At 35.7% G+C, this 18,637-nt stretch overlaps 1 protein-coding gene across 2 annotated transcripts in view; it reads right to left on the bottom strand.

Annotated features, from left to right (window-relative positions):
• The window catches only part of snama (something that sticks like glue), a 39,820-nt gene extending 21,834 nt beyond the window's left edge, over positions 1-17,986 (bottom strand). Inside the window, exons 1-8 of one of the 2 annotated variants that reach the window (XM_089244944.1) lie at positions 17,784-17,975; positions 14,526-14,897; positions 4,771-4,858; positions 3,511-3,544; positions 3,173-3,211; positions 2,935-3,023; positions 919-1,021; positions 131-249 (exon numbers count right to left, since the gene is read on the bottom strand). In XM_089244944.1, the coding sequence (XP_089101070.1) occupies positions 131-249; positions 919-1,021; positions 2,935-3,023; positions 3,173-3,211; positions 3,511-3,544; positions 4,771-4,858; positions 14,526-14,691 (638 nt within the window). In that variant the 5' untranslated portion in view covers positions 14,692-14,897; positions 17,784-17,975. Of the gene's footprint in view, positions 1-130; positions 250-918; positions 1,022-2,934; positions 3,024-3,172; positions 3,212-3,510; positions 3,545-4,770; positions 4,859-14,525; positions 14,898-17,783 lie in introns of both variants that reach the window. The other variant, XM_089244945.1, reaches the window with a different exon arrangement.
• Between the last annotated feature and the right edge of the window lie 651 nt (positions 17,987-18,637).

Raw genomic sequence — 18,637 nt, 5'->3', positions numbered from 1 at the left:
AGAAAATCGATCATAAATCTGACTAAATAATAACATTGAAAGAATAATCACATTTAATCAAGGATTTTTTTCTTGTTTTAATAAACTGAAAAAAAAAAATAAATAAATAAACCAAACAAACAAAACTTACTGGTCGATTATTGGTACAGCAAATGCTCCAGAACTTGTAAGAAGAGCCCCTTTATGCTCAGGACCATCCACTGGTACCATAAAACTACGAGGTATTCCAGTGCTACGTTTTACATCCATCTGTGGTATGACATTAGAAGAATTTTGAGTCAGAAGATGAGAAAGAGTTTTAATTTCGAATCAATCTCAACAAAATTAAAAGTTTATACATTTTAAAATCGGGGCATAGTAGCCAAGGTTGATAAAGCATCTATCTGTTTTTCCTAACAGCCCAAGGTTTCGCGAGTTAAAAATTAGCCTAGCCCTTGCCAGAACCTTTCCTGATACGAAGGTACAACTTCTGTATAAGAAAAACAGACGGTGCTAAAATAACTGCACATTGCCATATGTGGCTACAACGAAAATGTCTCAACTCAGAGTTTGACATAGTAAACTCTTGGCGAGACATGGGAAAGAAAAATCATTCAGAATTGACTTGGTCCCTCTCCTATCAGCCTCCATGAGCATGAAATGACAGAAGTGGGACAGAAGTCATAATTAACAAAAAATCATATAAAAAAAATATTTTTTTTAATTTATTGAAAATGTCATTCAACCGAAGAGATTTATATTGGAAATCTGCTGTTGCTTAAGAATAAAGTTTGTTGCCCGGCAATGGTGTCATAACGACTTGACTGCCAGGTACAATTTCATTTTTACGCAAACTTATACAAATTTAATTGGAGAGTTTTTAACTGTTCAGCAGAAACCAAAATATTCAATAATATAATGAATTATTAGAGATCTTACAGTATTAGTTGGACAGTTTTTAATCCAATGACCTTGTTTACCACATCTATAGCATACATATGTTGGGGGTAATGGTCCTGTCATACTGCGGCTCTTCACATATCTAATTTAAAAAAATAAAAATAATGGAAAAAAAATTATGGTGAGATAACATTGTTTAGATATTGAAGAATCAATGGTGTAATTTCAAGAGCGCTGATTTATTTATTTGATGGAAAAATAATTTCTCAGTCGTTTTGAGTAAAATAGAACAAATGTTTGACCATTTTTATATGCAATAATTTACCGACAGAATAATCGGGTTGTGAAATTTGTGCATATAAATCTAAATATTTGAATATTTCTGAATTTCACCATTTAAATTTCTTTTTCAACTGTAAACACTTCACTACAAAAGTTTTTCAAAAAATAAGAAAAAACAATGTAGGTTATGTTTAAACATGTGTGAATAGCACTAATGCAGGGCTCCCACTCCAAAAATTAGAAAAAGTTGGACGGGGGTAGGGGGTGTACCCCTCTTAGACAACGTAATTATAGCATACCTTGTTATTACAAAATCCTTGAATTTTTTTTTCAATTGCACTATCCTGTAAGATTGGCTCGAGTCAAAGCAAACAGACAGAAATGACTTGGTAACAAAAACAATTTTTGGCTAAAATAGGGTACTAGCAACCACAGATAATTTTTTTCTGTTTCCCTTCACAATATATACATATTATTATTATTATTATTTATTTTTGGAGTCTTTCACAGTCCAGTCCATCAACTCTCTTTGACAATACACACAGAAAATTATGAAGACATGCAAGTTTTTTTTAAGAATGATACTCTTTTGAGGCCACTTCCAAGACTACAGTGCAAAATATGTAAATTACAAGGTCCAATATAAATAAGTCAAGGTGGTCCAGATAGTTTTACTGGATTGTCCATCCATTTTCAAAAGGATTTGTTTAAATTTTAAAACTCAATGCCAGTATAATTGTTTTTCACAAATGAAGCACTTTTTTTTTTCTTTTTCAAATTCAAATTTCCTTTATTTAAGATTTTTAAACACAGTTTCAAAACATTTAGGGGCTAAGCAAGCTTGTGAGCCCACATTTTATTTCTAGCTCTTTGCTGAGCATTGTAAATATTGTTTATGCCTCTATATGTCCTAAAAATACATAAGAAAATTGAATGTTATTGGGTATCACCCGAGTCACAAAACCTAGAATAGGCAACTGCTTTGTAATGCAGACTATTGTTTCACCTATACCCAAATGTGCATCATAATTTTGAATGGTGTTACTGCCCAAGACCACAAAAGTAAGTACAAAATTATTATTTTTTCAACCAGATAGAATTTTTCAATCACTACTCCACTTGAACGCTCAAACAGAGCAAATGAAAAATTAATAAACCAGTAAATGGTCCACATACACCCCCCCCCCACCACAAATAACTTCAAAAACAATACCATTTCTGCTTTGGCATAATCATTAATTGCAATCTACTAAATTTGTATTATTTGGCATTATATTGATGATTCCCTCCTCAATTAAAATCAATTATATGAATTTTGTTGATAAATTTTGATTAAAAAAAAGTAGGTTAACAAACTTAAAAATATGATTGTATATTGCATAGATGTTGTGTATATGTACATATTTAATATTTGTGTGTAATTAAAAAAAAAAAAAAAGTAGGGCAAAACACAGAAAGTAGGACATTTCACCAAAAAGTAAGAAAAGTAGGATGAGTGGGAGCCCTGCTACTACAGATGTGCCAACTTTTGAAATCCAGAGATTCTCGCGGGGGGGGGGGGGGGGGGGGGGGGCCCAACACGCATACTCAATCAAAAAAAAATTGCGAATTATTATTTTTTTTAAATCAATTAAGAAAAAGTTACGTTACGGAGTATCCAGCCTAAATCAGGAGAGTTGGCAGGTCTGCTATTATAATAAACAGCACATGCTAAGCCTGCAACAGCTGACATGTAAAAATGAAACACAAGCGATATCAATAGTAGCTACATACTTAGATGGGTCATATTCTTGACTCGACTGGTTTATCATGGCTTTCACCTTGTCATCTTCAGATACATTGGCATTAACAAGGTCTGAGCCCTGTAGTGAAATGATAAAAAAACATCATACATTCATAAAAAGTAATTTTTCTTTCTAAAATCAATCTTATTCAAGGAAAAGCATGAAGAAAAAAAAAAGATCTTAAATTTATAAGTCACATATTTAACAGAAATACAAAACACACTTACCTTAACCAATTTATCAAAATGCATTTGTCCAGAATCATCCTATGTTAAGAAGTAGAGAGAAAAATAATCATCTCAATTAAAATGAGAGCTTAGGATAAAAAAAAAACTATCAATGTATGAAGCATCATATCAGGAATTAAGCTCAAATTGTCCACAAGCACATGCGACCAAATATTTATGAATACATAATTTGAAGACCTACATGATATTTTGGGGACAAATCATATTCAAAATATTAATGAAGATGCTTTATTGTGAACATAAAAAATTTGGAAATCTCTGCTCTAAGATGCCCGTGAAAAATCGTTAACTTATAGTAAAACAGAAACATTACTTACATCATCCAGTGGTAGTGGTAAGTCTGGCTTGTCCCTGTGAGTATTAAATAAAAATTAATGCTATATATGCTGAAGACATATAAATAGCAGTATACAGTCAACGCTCGTTATAATGGCCTCCCATTATAGCGACCATTCCATTATAACAACCAGTAGGTCCTTGTTTTTAGTCCGAAATATTTCACTATAACAACTATCACAGTTTTCTTTTTGATATAACATCTGTTTTTGACAGGATGATTGGGGAAGGGTTTATAACAAGCGTCAACTATATTTGTGTGAAGAATCAGTTAAGTTACAAAGAAAATGTAAATCAGATTCTTTCTAGCAGCATTACAAAGTTCACTAACTCTTTTTTTTTTATTTTTTTAGAATTACTAAAATATACAGCAATACCCATAAGTTACAACTTTCACTGAAAGGTTGAAATGAATTGAGAGTTGCAGACCAGTGCAGTGTCATAAACTGTCATCATTCTGCAAAATAGCAGATGAAATATAATTCTTGTGATTACATTTCTACGTCATGATAAAGTTTCCATGTTTTACAGTTTCTTCAACTTATACTGCAGGTATCCAGTGGTTTTCAAAGTGGACATGGCCAATTTTCATTAGGGAAGTCAGGGTAACCCCCAAAGCAGAATAAACCGAAATCTGCAACGTACGTCGCAGAACAATCAGTGGCACTGCAGAACAATCTGGAAGAATTTTAATGAAAAGTGTAGAAAACACTATCATGGTAATTTTTACTGCAGAGCGTTTCCAGTCAGACAAGGGATCGTTGCAGAACAATGCAAAACATGCACACAATGATGCACACCTGATCAGTGCTTTGAGGTGTTCCCTTCCTTTATTATTCAAGAAAACTGCGGATAAGTGATCAGAACAAGATAGTCATGGTTTGCAGAAGCTTTGAAATCACTACTCTCTCAAAAACCAAAACCATGTTTGTTACACATGGTATTTCTGATTGGCTAAACAATTACTACTTCATTATCATTCAATGATTTTTACTATCTTCAGCAGTAATCATGTGATTACGCTTGAATTTGATGAACATGAACATCTGTTTTCCACAGAAAAATCATACAAGTTTGTGCTGGTTGTAGTATTACTGTATTTATAAATATTTTTAATTCTGTATGGAATTATAGTTTTTGATAATTTTTATTGAATAAATAACACTTATAATTTAATGGAATTAACTTCAATATTGCATTTATAAATTTGTTAATAATATAACAATCTATGTTACACTCACCAATTTTTTTTATTTCCAGAAACCACAGGAACTCGAGCAACAATAACAGAGGTATTCTTCGGAACCAGAGTATCATCATTTTCATAAACTGCAAACAATATAGGAAAGAGTCAGTGACTAAAAACTAAATATATCTTGTCCAAATTAGTTAAAATTTATCAACTTAATTACGAAGTACAACAAGGCTATTTTAAAGGCCAGATCACAATCATAAATTGCTTGTCATCACGAGAGGCTTATAGTACCTCGCCGGTGATTTGGAATAAATAATTCCAACTTGACATCAAGTGTTACAAAACACAACTGAAAATAAAAAAAATTCATTTTTGTCTTATGTTCCATAATTAGAGCTGAGTTAAAGCTAAGCTTCATAATGATAGGCAAAGTTAATTCTGAACTGTGGTATTTATTCGTTGAACTATACAATGAAGTCAATTTTAGATTAAACTAAAAACTCTCATGATTTTTTCAAAGAAGAGTTAAAAAATTTTTGTTGAGGAAGATAAAATAACAAATAATTCAAACCATTTGACGCATCTAGAGCAATTCAATCAGGTCTTCCACGCATATTACAAGGGGAATCATGAGAGATGATGACGCATAACAGCATCAAATGGTTCTGGTAATGTTCTAGAGCTGTGGTCTTCAACCTTTCTTGAGTCGCAAGCACTGGCTACGCATCAAATGAAGAACACTTCTTATGGCAACGAAGACATGCATATGTCTGAAATCTGCATAACTAATTCTTGAATGTAATTTTTACAGGGTGTTTAATTGAAACATTGATAACGAGCACAAAATCTGACACTAGCATTGAGCACTCTTGGGGCTTCATGGAGCACAACAGTGCTTGCAAACAAGTTGAAGATGACTGTTATAGCAAAATTTTGTGGTGCAGGGATTTTTAAGAACATGGATATATCAAAATTGAACAGGTCGAGGACAGCTTGTCTATAGACCAGTGTTTTTAATGACTTATGTGAGGACTACCCCTGGTAAAATATCAGGGGCTTCCTCTGCTATGTTAAAATTACTCACTATATGTTTATTTAATTCAATTTACACTATGTTCTAAATCAGACATGGACTCCTTAGTAACCTCCACTAACACCCAAGAATCATTTTCAGAAAACCACTAATCTTTAGAAGCCAACTATATTTGTATAGGTTTGCATTAGGGTTCATACTAATCATAGAATATATATAGGCCTCGCTATTCTTATATCCATTCAAAGTTGAATTCACAAACCACAGGTACAAAACTAATTAGCTTTTAAGAGTACATAAATTGTGGGAAAATGAATCCTTTTTATGTTACCATACTGTTCTGTAAACCATAGGTTACGACCCCAACAAAAACACTGAATTATTTTAAAGTAACTTCTTTGTATCTGCAACCCTGCTAACACATAAAAACATTGAACATAAAGTTCAGCCCATTTTTCAGCGTTACTCTTAATAGAGAGGAAAAAATAGACTTTCCCCATTTATAAATTTTTTTTCCCCTCTTTTTATATCAAGCAATAAAATATCAATGCCAGCTTCAATTGATATGCAATGAAACAAGAAAAGTGACTTTCCTCCCCTGAGAAAAATCTAAATCAGTGCAATACATATGTGGAAAAAATCTAGGTGCCAAACTAGGTGTGGAAAAATATTTTAAGAGCAGCAAGCATTTCGTTTGCGAGAACCAGTAATCACGCAGACAATTTTAGGTACCAATACCATTTTTCCAATCGTCATAGCGACCTGAGATCTGGAAAGCCCTGATCTAAATTACACCTGAAAAATAAGGTACTTTAGCAATCTAGAGTAAAAAATACCAAAACCTGTGACGTATGTCAGAGAACAATCTCAGGAAAGAATTTAACCCCTTTAGGTACAGTCTTTTCGCAACAAATATGGATGATGAGCAGTTTAACTAACATGACAGCATCAGCACATGAAACAAGCACGATTTTGACAACATAAATACATCCAAGCCACACATACACTCAGACCATATACTTCGACATGCATCGAATTGTTCGAAATTCAGCTGAGGAATGTGTGTGCAAGGTGCATGTGTACAGTTAAGTAGTCACCTCACTGTCTTCTCAGTACCTCCTTGTTTTGTGACTTCTGGTGATGGCATAGCTTCACCACGGTGTAACTGATCCACGTGCCTGAAGACAGAACCCGGTTTTTCAAGATGCACCATGGATCTAGGCATAGTACCAACAACAGTTTCTTTAATCCAACCTCCTGGTGTCCTCTGCCAAAGTTCCTGGCCCACACTTCATCTCCAGGATGAAAACTTGTTGCGGGACTAGGATCATCTGAAACTGGTATACAGTTTCCCTCTGATCAAATCAAGTCCAAATGAGATCTCAACTGCCTTCTATATATGGCCATCGCTGGAGAAACACCTGAAGAAGCAAGAGGTGTTCTGCCTAAGTACGAAGAGTACTCTTTCCAACCTCTTTTTGAAAGAACCAAACTTTTGCAAACCCAACCTTGGCAGTTCTCACTGATTGTTCAGCCAATCCATTTGAGTTTGGATGATGGGAGGCTGTTCAAATATGTACAATACCACAACTATGCAAAAACAAAGAAAATTCTTCACTAGTGAATGACGGTCCATTGTCAGACACTATGCTTTTTGGAAGCCTAAAATAAGAAAACAAGTTAGGCAATACAGAAACATTATCAGCTGAAGAAGTTGAGGGCACAGTAATCGCTTCTATCCACTTCCAAGCTGCATCTATAACAAGGAGAAGTGTATGGCCTTCCACTGGACCAGCATGTTTTATATGTATTCTGTCCCATGGAACTCTGGTCACTGGCCAAGGAACATGCAGGAGGCATAGATACATTTTCAAACTCTATTTCCACGTAATATCACACCTTGGTCTACGAAGAGTTCATGTCGGCTGAGCCAAAATGGATGTAACTCTTCTCAGACAGCCTTTGGCCAACAATGCCGGATGTATTTCTTGACCTCAAACAAAATATGATTTTCATCGATAATAGCAGCGATTCAGTGAGAAGTTAATGAACTGTCATCAAACTGTCTCAATAGCAATACCACATCTGTTGGCACAAGTCCTTCATTATCCTTGATATCCATAGGTAGACGGCTGAATGTATCTGAATCACCAAGTTGTGAACCTTTCCTGTACAGAGTATTTTGTATGAGTACGCCAACAAAATGAATGCCTAGTGTTGGATATGTGCAGCTGCAACAGCAGGAACTGGTTTTGTTTTTGACAACAAACTGAGCAGGGGTCGATGATCTGTAACCAACAAATATTTTCTGAAGCGCATCACTATAAAGACTAGAGCCAAGGTTTCTCTCTCAATTTGACTATAGTTCTTTCCAGCCCTACACAAGGATGTAGAAGCAAAAGCAATATGCCTTTTTCCTTTTGTCTGATGAAACAATACAGTCCATCCCCAAAGCAGAATGTTTAGCACTGTTCTGCGACGAGCCCTCGGCTGACTGGAAATGTTCTGCGGTAAAAATCCCCATACATATAATAGTGTTTTTGCACTTTTTCTTAGAATTCTTCCAAATTGTTCTGCAGTAGCGATAATTGTTCTGCGACGCACGTCGCAGATTTCGGCACATTCTGCTTTGGGGCAGTCCATATCCACAAGGGCTAGCATAGCATGCTTAGATAACTGGCTTATTCTCCTCAAAGTACAAAAGATCAGATGAACTTTGTAACACACCTTTAGCTCTTTGGAAAGCCTTCTCCTTCAGGCTGGTCCATTTCCATGATTGTTGTTGCTGTAAGAGCTTGTAAAGTAGTGCTGGCTTAGTTGATATGTTTGGTAAGAACTTGAAATAGTTAGGTGGTCAATCCAAGGATGGATCTAAGCTCATTCACATCTTTAGGAGATGGAGCTTTTCAATCACTTCCATCTTAGATGCAACTGGATGCAAACCTTCTTTATCAGCACGATGGCCTAAATGCTCCACAGAGGATAGGGGAAAATGACACTTTGCAGGATGCAACTTTGCTCCAGTGTCTTTCAATCTGGTCAGAACTTGATCTAGATGCAACAAATGTTCTGCTCTTGTAGTGCCCGTCACTAAAAGATCATCCAGGTAAACAGATACTCCAGCCTGGTTTTGAAGTATTTTCTCCACTTCTTGCTGAAAAATTGCAGGTGCTGAAGTGACTACAAATGGCAACCTATTGTATAGCAAAAGGTGTCTTTACAGGTATTAATTACAATGAGCTGTCAGAATTCCTTGTCCAACTCCAGCTGGCAAAAAGCATCTTGTAAATCCAGTTTTGAGAAACTTTCACCCCCTCCCCCGACACAATTAAACAAATAAATCTTCAATATTTGGCAAGGGATACTGATGATACCGATTTAAACGAAATGATCCAGTTCTTTCTCCACTTTTTCTTTTAATGTGTATGACACTGGTCTCACTTTGAAAAACTTGGGAGAAACATCAGAACGTACCTTAAGGGGAACTTTCACTCCCTTGACATGACCCAGTCCAGGAGAAAAAATGTCACTATGTTTCCGCTGCAACATTTCCAATGTGCTAGGTACTGACTTGACTTGGTTTACACTTCCAGCTGACTGCTCAAGAAAAGACAATAGACCTAAAGGCCTGATCCAATTTCGACTAGTAGAGGTAGCTTCGCAATGTGTGATTGATCCATGGAGACCTTCACTTGCATTACCCCAAGTTCTTGACAGGATGTTTCGTAAATGACTGCAGTCGAATTTCAGTTTTTGTAGCTTCAGAAAAACGTTTTGTACTTACAGTACACTGCTACAGGCATTAATGAAAATGGTGCTTCAGAGTCGACGTCCATGGTGATTTCTTTCCCTTTGATATAGCAATATATTTGAAACGGTGGTGGAGCCTGTCCCACAGGATCGAGATGAAGCAAACTGTAATTTCTCATGACCTCAGTAGGAGAACAGTCCCACTCTGGATGACTGTTTGCAGTTTGTTAACTTCTGGGGAATTATTTTTTGATTTCGATCGACATGCCAGATTGTCTTTCAACTGAAGTAAGTTGAGTTTTTGAACCGGCAGGCATTAGACAAATGTTGCAGGTCTCCACAATGGTAGCAGCTTTTGCTCAAACACTTCTTGATGTCAAAACTATGGATGCGTCGGACGTTGGTTTCTATATATGAGTCGATGAAAAACCTCGGATCCATTGTCTGGTTTCTTCCTGGGAGGTCTTTGCATCTGAATTTGGTGAACATTTTCCATTGTTGGTTACCCAAGTCCAGCATCTCTCTCCACCATTTCCATCAAAACTGCTATTTCCGTTGCGAGAGCGAGCGTTAAATTAACCTCAGACAACAACCTCTGCTGTATAGATTCATCTTGTATGCTGCAAACGATACAGCCACAGAGCATGACACACAACATTATGCCAAAATTGCAAAATTCTGCTAGACGTCATAATTTTGCAACTGGAAACCGACTCACCCACTCATCTCATGGGACTGTTAAACTTGAATCTTTCTATGATATCGGACGGTACTGAATCGAAGTGCTAATTCAATGCTTGAATCAGTCCATTCAACGTCTTCGATGTGGGCGAATAGACCTACAAAGTTCATCCATTGATTCACCAACGAATATCCAGAATATCACACGTTTTAATCATCATTTCTGACATTGCTGTTTGCAATGAAAAATTGCTTTAAACGTTCTGTACATCGAGTCCATGACTCCAGCGCCAGATCGAAACTAGTCACGTTGCCAAAATTCATCATCAGGAGAGAAACCTAAGCAGATTGTTAAGTCACTGGACGAGAGGGAGCAAAAAAAAAACAAAAAAAAACAGGGGAAAACATCCCAACTCGTCGCCAATGTAGAATAATCACTTAGAAGTTCTCTAATTGAACATTTAATTAGCACAAAAACATTGCTATCTCGACATCACTCACTATCCTGTAAAACATGCTTCTTGGAGATCAAGGTCCTGTTGCCATCTGTTAGTCACTTTTTGAGTTAGCCATATTTACAACAGTTGTATCACGTTCTTTTAAAGCAATCCTGAGCTCAGCACAATTCTGACAACATAAATACATTAAGGGGCCACACATACACACATTCTTCCTATGTGATTTTGGATTGTTATTGTATTTCTGAATTACCCTTTCATTTTGTCAATGTGTTTCGAATCACCTACACATTACTGTATAATGTACTGTACTTTTTTATCGTCAAACCATAGTGAAAAAAAAAAAAAGATTAACCCCAGAGAAAAAAACCTTTATAGATGGAACACATTATCTAGATTAATGTTCCCATAGTGAATAACATTCTTTTTCAGGAAGGGAAAGAAAAAACCATGGAAACAATATTATCTGTAAGTACACTATATGGTGTTGCTTTAAGAAAGAGGTGGATGGGATACTGAGAGGTATTCCCCCCCCCCTTTAAAAATGATACATAAATTAAGTTGAATCACTTGCTGGATCCAACTATTTCCTCTAAAATTCCTTGCATTGAAATGTTTTCTCAGTATAACTAACATCCCACATATAAATTTATCTGGAGGATATACTGAGCTGACTGGCAAGTGTATGCATATTAAATTGTCCAAATTATGCCTCATTTTTTCAGCGGGAAGAATGACTTTTTTCCATGGTATTGACATTGTGACAACAATTCTACACTTACATGAATCAGTGTATCGATTTGAGTAAATGAAATTGGCTAACAGTTCTGAAAGAGGTTAAATGAACTACGGTGGATTATCGATAATCTGACTGTGAAATAGTCCGACGTTTTTTCTTTGAGCACAGAAGAAAACCATGTCACTGCACGTTTATGCATAGAAGTTTATTTAATTTACATAGGCTTTTTCAATCAACTTCCAGTAATCCAGCTATTTCAGTTTTCCAGCCCACCCTGGTTTGATATGTACCAGATTAGCAAGTTGGGTGCGGTAGCCCAGGTCGATAAGATACTCACCTAAAGTACCAACAGATGTTTAGAGGTGTCACAAGTTCGATACCCGGTTCGTCCTTGTAAGAAAACTTTCCTGACACAAGGGTACAACAGAAATGGCAACATGACCACAGAATAAATTGTTACCGCAGGGAGTACCCCATCAAGGGGTTAACACAACAACCTTTCGATGAGTATAAAAACAAACCCGCCGCTCGGAATCAGTAATAAATTGTAGGTCCCAGTCTAATTAGCCCTCATGGGCAGAAAATGACAGTGGTGCAACAGAAATGATTAGCAAGTCTACAACATTTCGAACATTGAACTAAAGTTTCCTGAATACAATAAACTTGGGCTTTTAAGACTGTATTAAGTGATCTGTATATATATAATTTAGTTTTTTTTTAAATGTTATATCCAAAACATCTAATCCCATATTTTATTAAGAAAGGTGAAATGAGTACGAGATTAATCAGTTTCCCAAAGTTCCAAAGTTGGCTGCGCGTGGGGGGGGGGGGGGGGCTTAGACCTATCGCATAGGATCTTATGGGCTGGCTTAGGTTCAAGGGAGATGAGGGAAAAGCATTCTGAAGACAGAGATGATGTAACAAAAAGTTTGAAAACTATGATTTAAATCACTGTTTCCTAAAATGGTAGATGGAAGTTATGGGCATAACACAGGATCCTATGAGTTAGGGGGAGGATGGGTGATGAGGAAAAAAAAAAGAATTCTGAAGGGGGGGGGGCAGCAATGTTTGGGAACCTCTGATCAAAACTTAAGAACTTTTCGATACAAGGTTTAAGCCTAAGGTCTTGAACCAAGTGTCGCAAATTATTGAAAGCTTTCACTAATTCTGAATTTTTTTTTTCTAAATCCCGAATTTTCGCTTATTTTGCAAGTTCTTTCCTGAATTATGGATTTCTATTCATCTTGGACTTATTTCTTGCCCAAGTACTGAATTTTTATAATTTTGAAATCCCACTCATTCTGGAATTATTTCTTTCTAAAATTCTAGATTTTTGTGCATTCTGCAATAACACTATGCTATTTCGGATGCAGACTTGTCCATAAAAATACTGTATATAAATTTATAGCTCAAGAGGACCCCAAAAATATCAGGAATGAAAATCAACGAGATCGTTGAAATGCCTCTGAAACCAGTGGTGCAACAAATGAATTCAAAACTGTATTACAAGTAGGTTCACATGACTCATCTCAGGAACTCTTATGACCCACAGGTTAAGAATCCCTAATTTAGATAAATTTCACCAAACAAATCAGGATATTGTCCAAATGATTTTTTCTTGATATATATATAAAGCAGCTTATCATATCCCTCATTTTAATTAAGAAAGGCAAGTGAATCAAGAGATCATTCATCTAAAGCAGTGTTTTTTTTCCAAAGTGTTCAATTTTTATTTTAAAAAAAGTGTGTTAGCTTTCATTGAATAAATACAATGTATCAGAATACATGTGACTTAGCTGTGAAGTCCCAATTTCCTACAGCACTAACTAGCACAAACTTCCATGGGTCAATCTAGCCCAACAGACAATTACATTGCTTACTAAATTATAACACTTTACCTCCATGATACAGGAACTGGATAAAGGCATTCGGAAAAATCTCCAGCTGACTTTTCATAGGTCTGCAAACAAACCGAACAAGGCTGTGCCTATTATTGTTCATCACATACGACTCGATCTTTTATGGACATTTAACTCTTTTACACAGCTGGTTCCCCCCTCAAAGTAGATTCGTTAAAGTTTTGACTACTCTTTTTTCTCTTCACTCTTCCATGCGACTTTGACTTGTTTTTCAGGTTTTCATATCTGACAAGACCTTCCATTTTCTTCCTCATCCTTCACAAATCCAAAACGTACCCATACTACCTATCTGGGCCCATCTTAGAATTTAAAGAGTTAGATTGAAAGATTTATGTAAATGTGTTTTATCCCAAACAAATGGATTGCCAGATATTTTCTTCCCAAGTTAAAAAATGTATCCAAGCTATTAGTAAAGTTTTACTTTGCTGAAATATAGTCTACATTTTCATGGCTGGCCAAGTCCTATGGCAGATAAGTACTGAACACGAAACAAGCATGACTCGACAACATAAAATGCACTAAGGCAACACAAACACTCAGAACACACATTCTGACAGGCATGTGTCGATTCGTTAGAAATTCTGTAGAGAAATGTGTATGAGGTGTGTGTACGGTTTTAGTAGTAGGTACTCCATACACATATATATATCCATAGTACCCTAAGATTTGGTAATGTTACTCCCCTGCAACACTTCCGCCCCCCACAATATTGAGACAAACCTCTCATGAATTTCGTATAACAATTAATCGCCGATTCTTTCCCATAATGAGAAAAGTTTCTTTGAAGATTATAGTATAGTACAGCCAAAACATGCAAGATATATTATTCTATTAGCATCTTTTCAAAGCGTATTACACCAATTAAGTTCTTTTCTCCTCGCCATTCCACTGAGGCAATACGTAACTATACCTTGAACACAAATCTTTGGATTCAGAGATCACATTTTTTAGTAAAACATGATTAAATATAAAAAGAAATAGTGTCCGAATAACTACACAAATAATCAGATTAAATTCAATTCAAATACTCATCAAGCTCATAACACGATTCACACACGCACACTCTAACAAACCATAAAAATGAGCAATAACATCTACACAACGATTTCCCTCACAGTTTATTAAATAAAAAGTAAAAAGTTTATTATGGAATGAAAGTAAAGTAAAAGAAGAACAAAATGTAATGTTGTCTACAAACATTATTTTTCTTCTATATCTCACCTTCTTTAGTTTGAGCATTAGTTATTTGTAGGTCAAAATCTGAACTTTTCCCGATTTTCTTCTGTTGCATGATACATTTTTTCAACTCTGTGACTGATATATGAAGTCCGTCAAAGGTGACTGTATCAAAGTTCAAATTACTTTTGAATTTATAATGAACAGACATCGTTTTTACAGTTCAAGTGCAATTATTTAAGTGTCACAAACACATATTTTGTTGAATATCTCCACATCTCTATCACATTGTCTAATCCAATTTTGATTACTCAGCTCTTTCATAAATCAAGGCAGCTTCCTCACACAGGTGTATTATCAGTTCGTTGACAATGAACATGATTAATACTGGATCATTATAAAGAGAACCATACAAGCCTGAAAAAAAACAAACAAAATTCATTTAAATACAGCAATAGACTATGATGAGCAAATATTCACAGCTATTTACAATTTGAAACAAAATAATAATTACTAAATATGATCAATCTGTACTAATTATTGTAAGGGGTGTTGTTCAAATGTTCCGACATTCAAAATTATGACACCATTAAGAAATTTTGCAATCCTCTGTTATACATGATCCTTCAAAGAATTTAAATCTCTGAAATGTTCAATAATCACAGAATTTATAGTTCACTACTAACAATGAAAGTTTGCACCATTTTAAATTTTATTTGGTTAATCCTAATAGAAATGTTTAGCTCAAAATCAATCTTCAGTTTTACATCATATAATTAGAGCCGATTTCCAGGGATAATTTTAGAAATATCAACAAGTGACACTCACACTGATTGTGGAATATTCCACTTACATTTTCTTGGTGATCCTTTTAATATTTCATTTACAGTGAAGCCCACTTATGTTTCCTCATACCTTTTCCTACTTGGTAACTTTAATTTTAATATACTGTGGATGTGCACACGGAGCTGGACATTTGTTTGCTGTACAGCGGAACAAGTGATGTCACTACAGTGTGTCGAATATTTGTGCATACGTGCATTAGTGACAAGTAGCTGGTCAAGAATTAATGAATTAGGATTCCACAAGGGTGGGGGGTGACAGGACTTCAGCCTGGGGACCCAGAATGATTATTAATCATTGTTTTTGCATGGTATATAGAAGGTTTCAGCCTAGGAGCCCTCTGCTACAGGTTGTGGGGGGGGGGGGGGGGTTGGTGGTGGCGTGGTGCGAGCTAGAGACACTAGAATATACCTTCAAAGACACCTTAGCACGAGCTATCATAATCATTGATTCATTTTCAATGGCTTGCATTTGGAGGGAGAAGGGTCATGATGCGCTTGCTGCAAGGGATAATGGATCAGTGAGCAAAACAGACACATCAGCACCCGGAGCGAACCAAAATGACAAAATAAAAGCAAAATCAAACAACACTAATTATAGCATGGATGCAATAATTATTTCATTTATTTTCAAAAAGTACCATAAGCTCAATCAAATCTGCCATGCATCAAATAAACGTCTAGTGTCACGAGACTCCAAAAGATCTGGTAAGGAGTGTGGTGCCACTGCAAGCCTTACACCGAATAAACATCTTTCTCCATCTACATATGCTCTCCTCCTTTTTTAAAAAAACAACCCTCCCCCCAATTTTTTTCTATGCCGATTATACTGATCCAATCTCCAGCCTAGAAAGTTTGTTTCTATCTGTTGGGACTCTAGTTTACCCACTTAAAATAGGAAATACTGAAAGACACACTTAAAGAAAACTGCAAAATTGTATGTCATCCATAGACCCCCCAATAAAGCATGTAGAAAATTTTAGGTGTGCATACCAATTTTCTAGTCTGCCTGACTGACGAGTGGAATCAACTATACTGTAATTTTCTAAAGAGTGTTTTTGTATTCAACGTCATTGGTGTGAATTTGTCTCTGCTTCTTCAGTGGTTATTTTATGTCACCATAAAAATGAGACTGAAATAACCAGTACTGCAACTAGTGGGAGGGCAGGCCATTGGGTAGGAACACCAAAAATACATAGTGCTGGCCATACCCAGCGATAGACAAATTACCGGCATCAGGGCAACTAAAAAATTGGTGTCGTGGCAAAAATTCTCTACATGTGCTTGCTAAATAGGAGTTTAGGGGCTACACCAAATTTTCTCATTTCATTATGTCGTCTTTTGACATGGGGAAAGTAAAAGGAAAAACATTATTTGGTACTGTTTTTCTTGAGAAAAATACTGTGCTTGGCTCCAAAGGAATTGGTATTTTATTTTATTTAATCTCCTATATACTCTGAGAATATTGTTCATTTTTCTAGTAACTTTTTTAGTTTTAACAGCCATAATGTTATACTTTTTAGACAATGTTTTTCTTTGAAAAGAAAAACTGTCAGAAACAATGGCTTTTTCACTCCTGGCAACTACGCCCCATGCTTTCTGATGTTTTTCTCGCCAATGAAAACATCGCCTGATTAGATAGACTATAGCTATTACATTTTCATAAGAAGTTATTACATAAAGTGGACTTTAGACTAATTTATCAACAACAGTGAAATGAATTTAATGTTTTTTTAAAAATGATCGCCGCCTGGCAGTCGAGTGGTTAGCGAACTAGCTTCTCACTGTGCAAGTCTGGGTTCGAATCCAGATTCGGGCATGGATGTCTACTAACACTAACAAATTCCCTGGACGGATAATGCTGATCCCTTGAAAATACGTGAAGATCACGTTATTATTATTATCATCTTGAAATCAGTTGCCATAAGTTTGGCGAGTATTTGCTCACTTAGCATTTAATGCATGATATAAAAGTTTATAAAGCGTATTGAAACTATAATCACGGTTAGTACACGCAATCAAATTACAAAAAATACATTAAAAAAGCACAAACGATTCATCGAAGAAAATGGCACACAGAGCGCCAACTAGCCAAATTTAAATCGACCCAATCAGCAGTAAACCCATCACTGCTGCATGAACACGCCAACACCTTCACGAATACATGATATCGCAATTGGAAATGTCTCAATTAAAACTTACATTTCCTCCACACAAAAAAAAAACTAGGCATCTATATCTAATTATAGCGAAATCGATTCAGTGGGTGACGCTAACATTGAAAAGATCTCTAACGGTCTCGAACCATTTGTACATTTTAAACCATCGATAGCCTTTGAATCGAGTAATAAACACAGAGGCATCGGAAAGATTGGATTCAATTATTAAATGTTACTGTTTCAACTGAACGTAATTATGATATAATCTGAAACATATGATAAGGCTTACGATCAAAACTCACCTTTGAAAAGGTCTTAATTTCATTTCGACGCTTTTTTCCTCATTAAAAAGTTCTTTTAACTTGAAATAATTCAAAAGTTTAGGAAGCCGTCTATTTTTCGACGAAGATCAGACGATGATACAGTTAGGATAAACACTGTGATCCTAATTACGTTTACACGAAGCACACTTCACAACAAACATGGCCGCTTATGAGGAAAAACACAACGACGCATGCGCGTTATATATGTTAGCGTTGCCGTATTCTAGTATTCAAATATATTACAAACAACACATGGAAAATATATGAGCCTTTTTGAATAGACGTCATAATTGTCATCAGCATCACTTTGAGGGACAAGCACAGGATGATCCCCCTCATAGAAATCAGTGTTAAAATCGCCAATTTTACCGCTAATGACCATATGACCCGCATTTCCCGGGACAGTCCCGGTTTTCTTTGTTTTTCTTGCCGTCCCGGTTTTTCCCGTCTTTTACATGATGCCTACTTGGATTTTTATTCTTCATTGAAGTCAAAGATTGAAATTATTTTTCAACTCATCAATTAGATTATGATAATTATAACTATAAATAAGAACATTAATCTCTCACATTTGTCTTGTTGAACGTTTTATTTCGTGGAATTCATTTTCATACACTGCAATTTTTAGTAACGCTTCGTTTCCCACCATCGCGATTTTTTACGTAATTTCAGCAATATTTGGCAACTTTGTGCATTTTTGGCGTTGTTCTTAGCAATAATTGGCGATGTCCCTTATTTTCCCGTATTTCTCTCGAGGAAATATGTTCAGCCCAGTTTTACCGTAGAAATGCGGAAATTTGGTGGACTCTTCCACCACATCAATAATTTTAAAA

Source organism: Pholcus phalangioides, unplaced genomic scaffold (assembly GCF_987345545.1).
Source record: "Pholcus phalangioides strain wild (caught in Gottingen) unplaced genomic scaffold, Ppha-v1.0 ptg000015l_1, whole genome shotgun sequence".
Classification (NCBI taxonomy): Eukaryota; Metazoa; Arthropoda; class Arachnida; order Araneae; family Pholcidae; genus Pholcus; species Pholcus phalangioides.
Note: the sequence above shows the minus strand (reverse complement) of the source record. Positions and strands in the feature narration are given on the sequence as shown.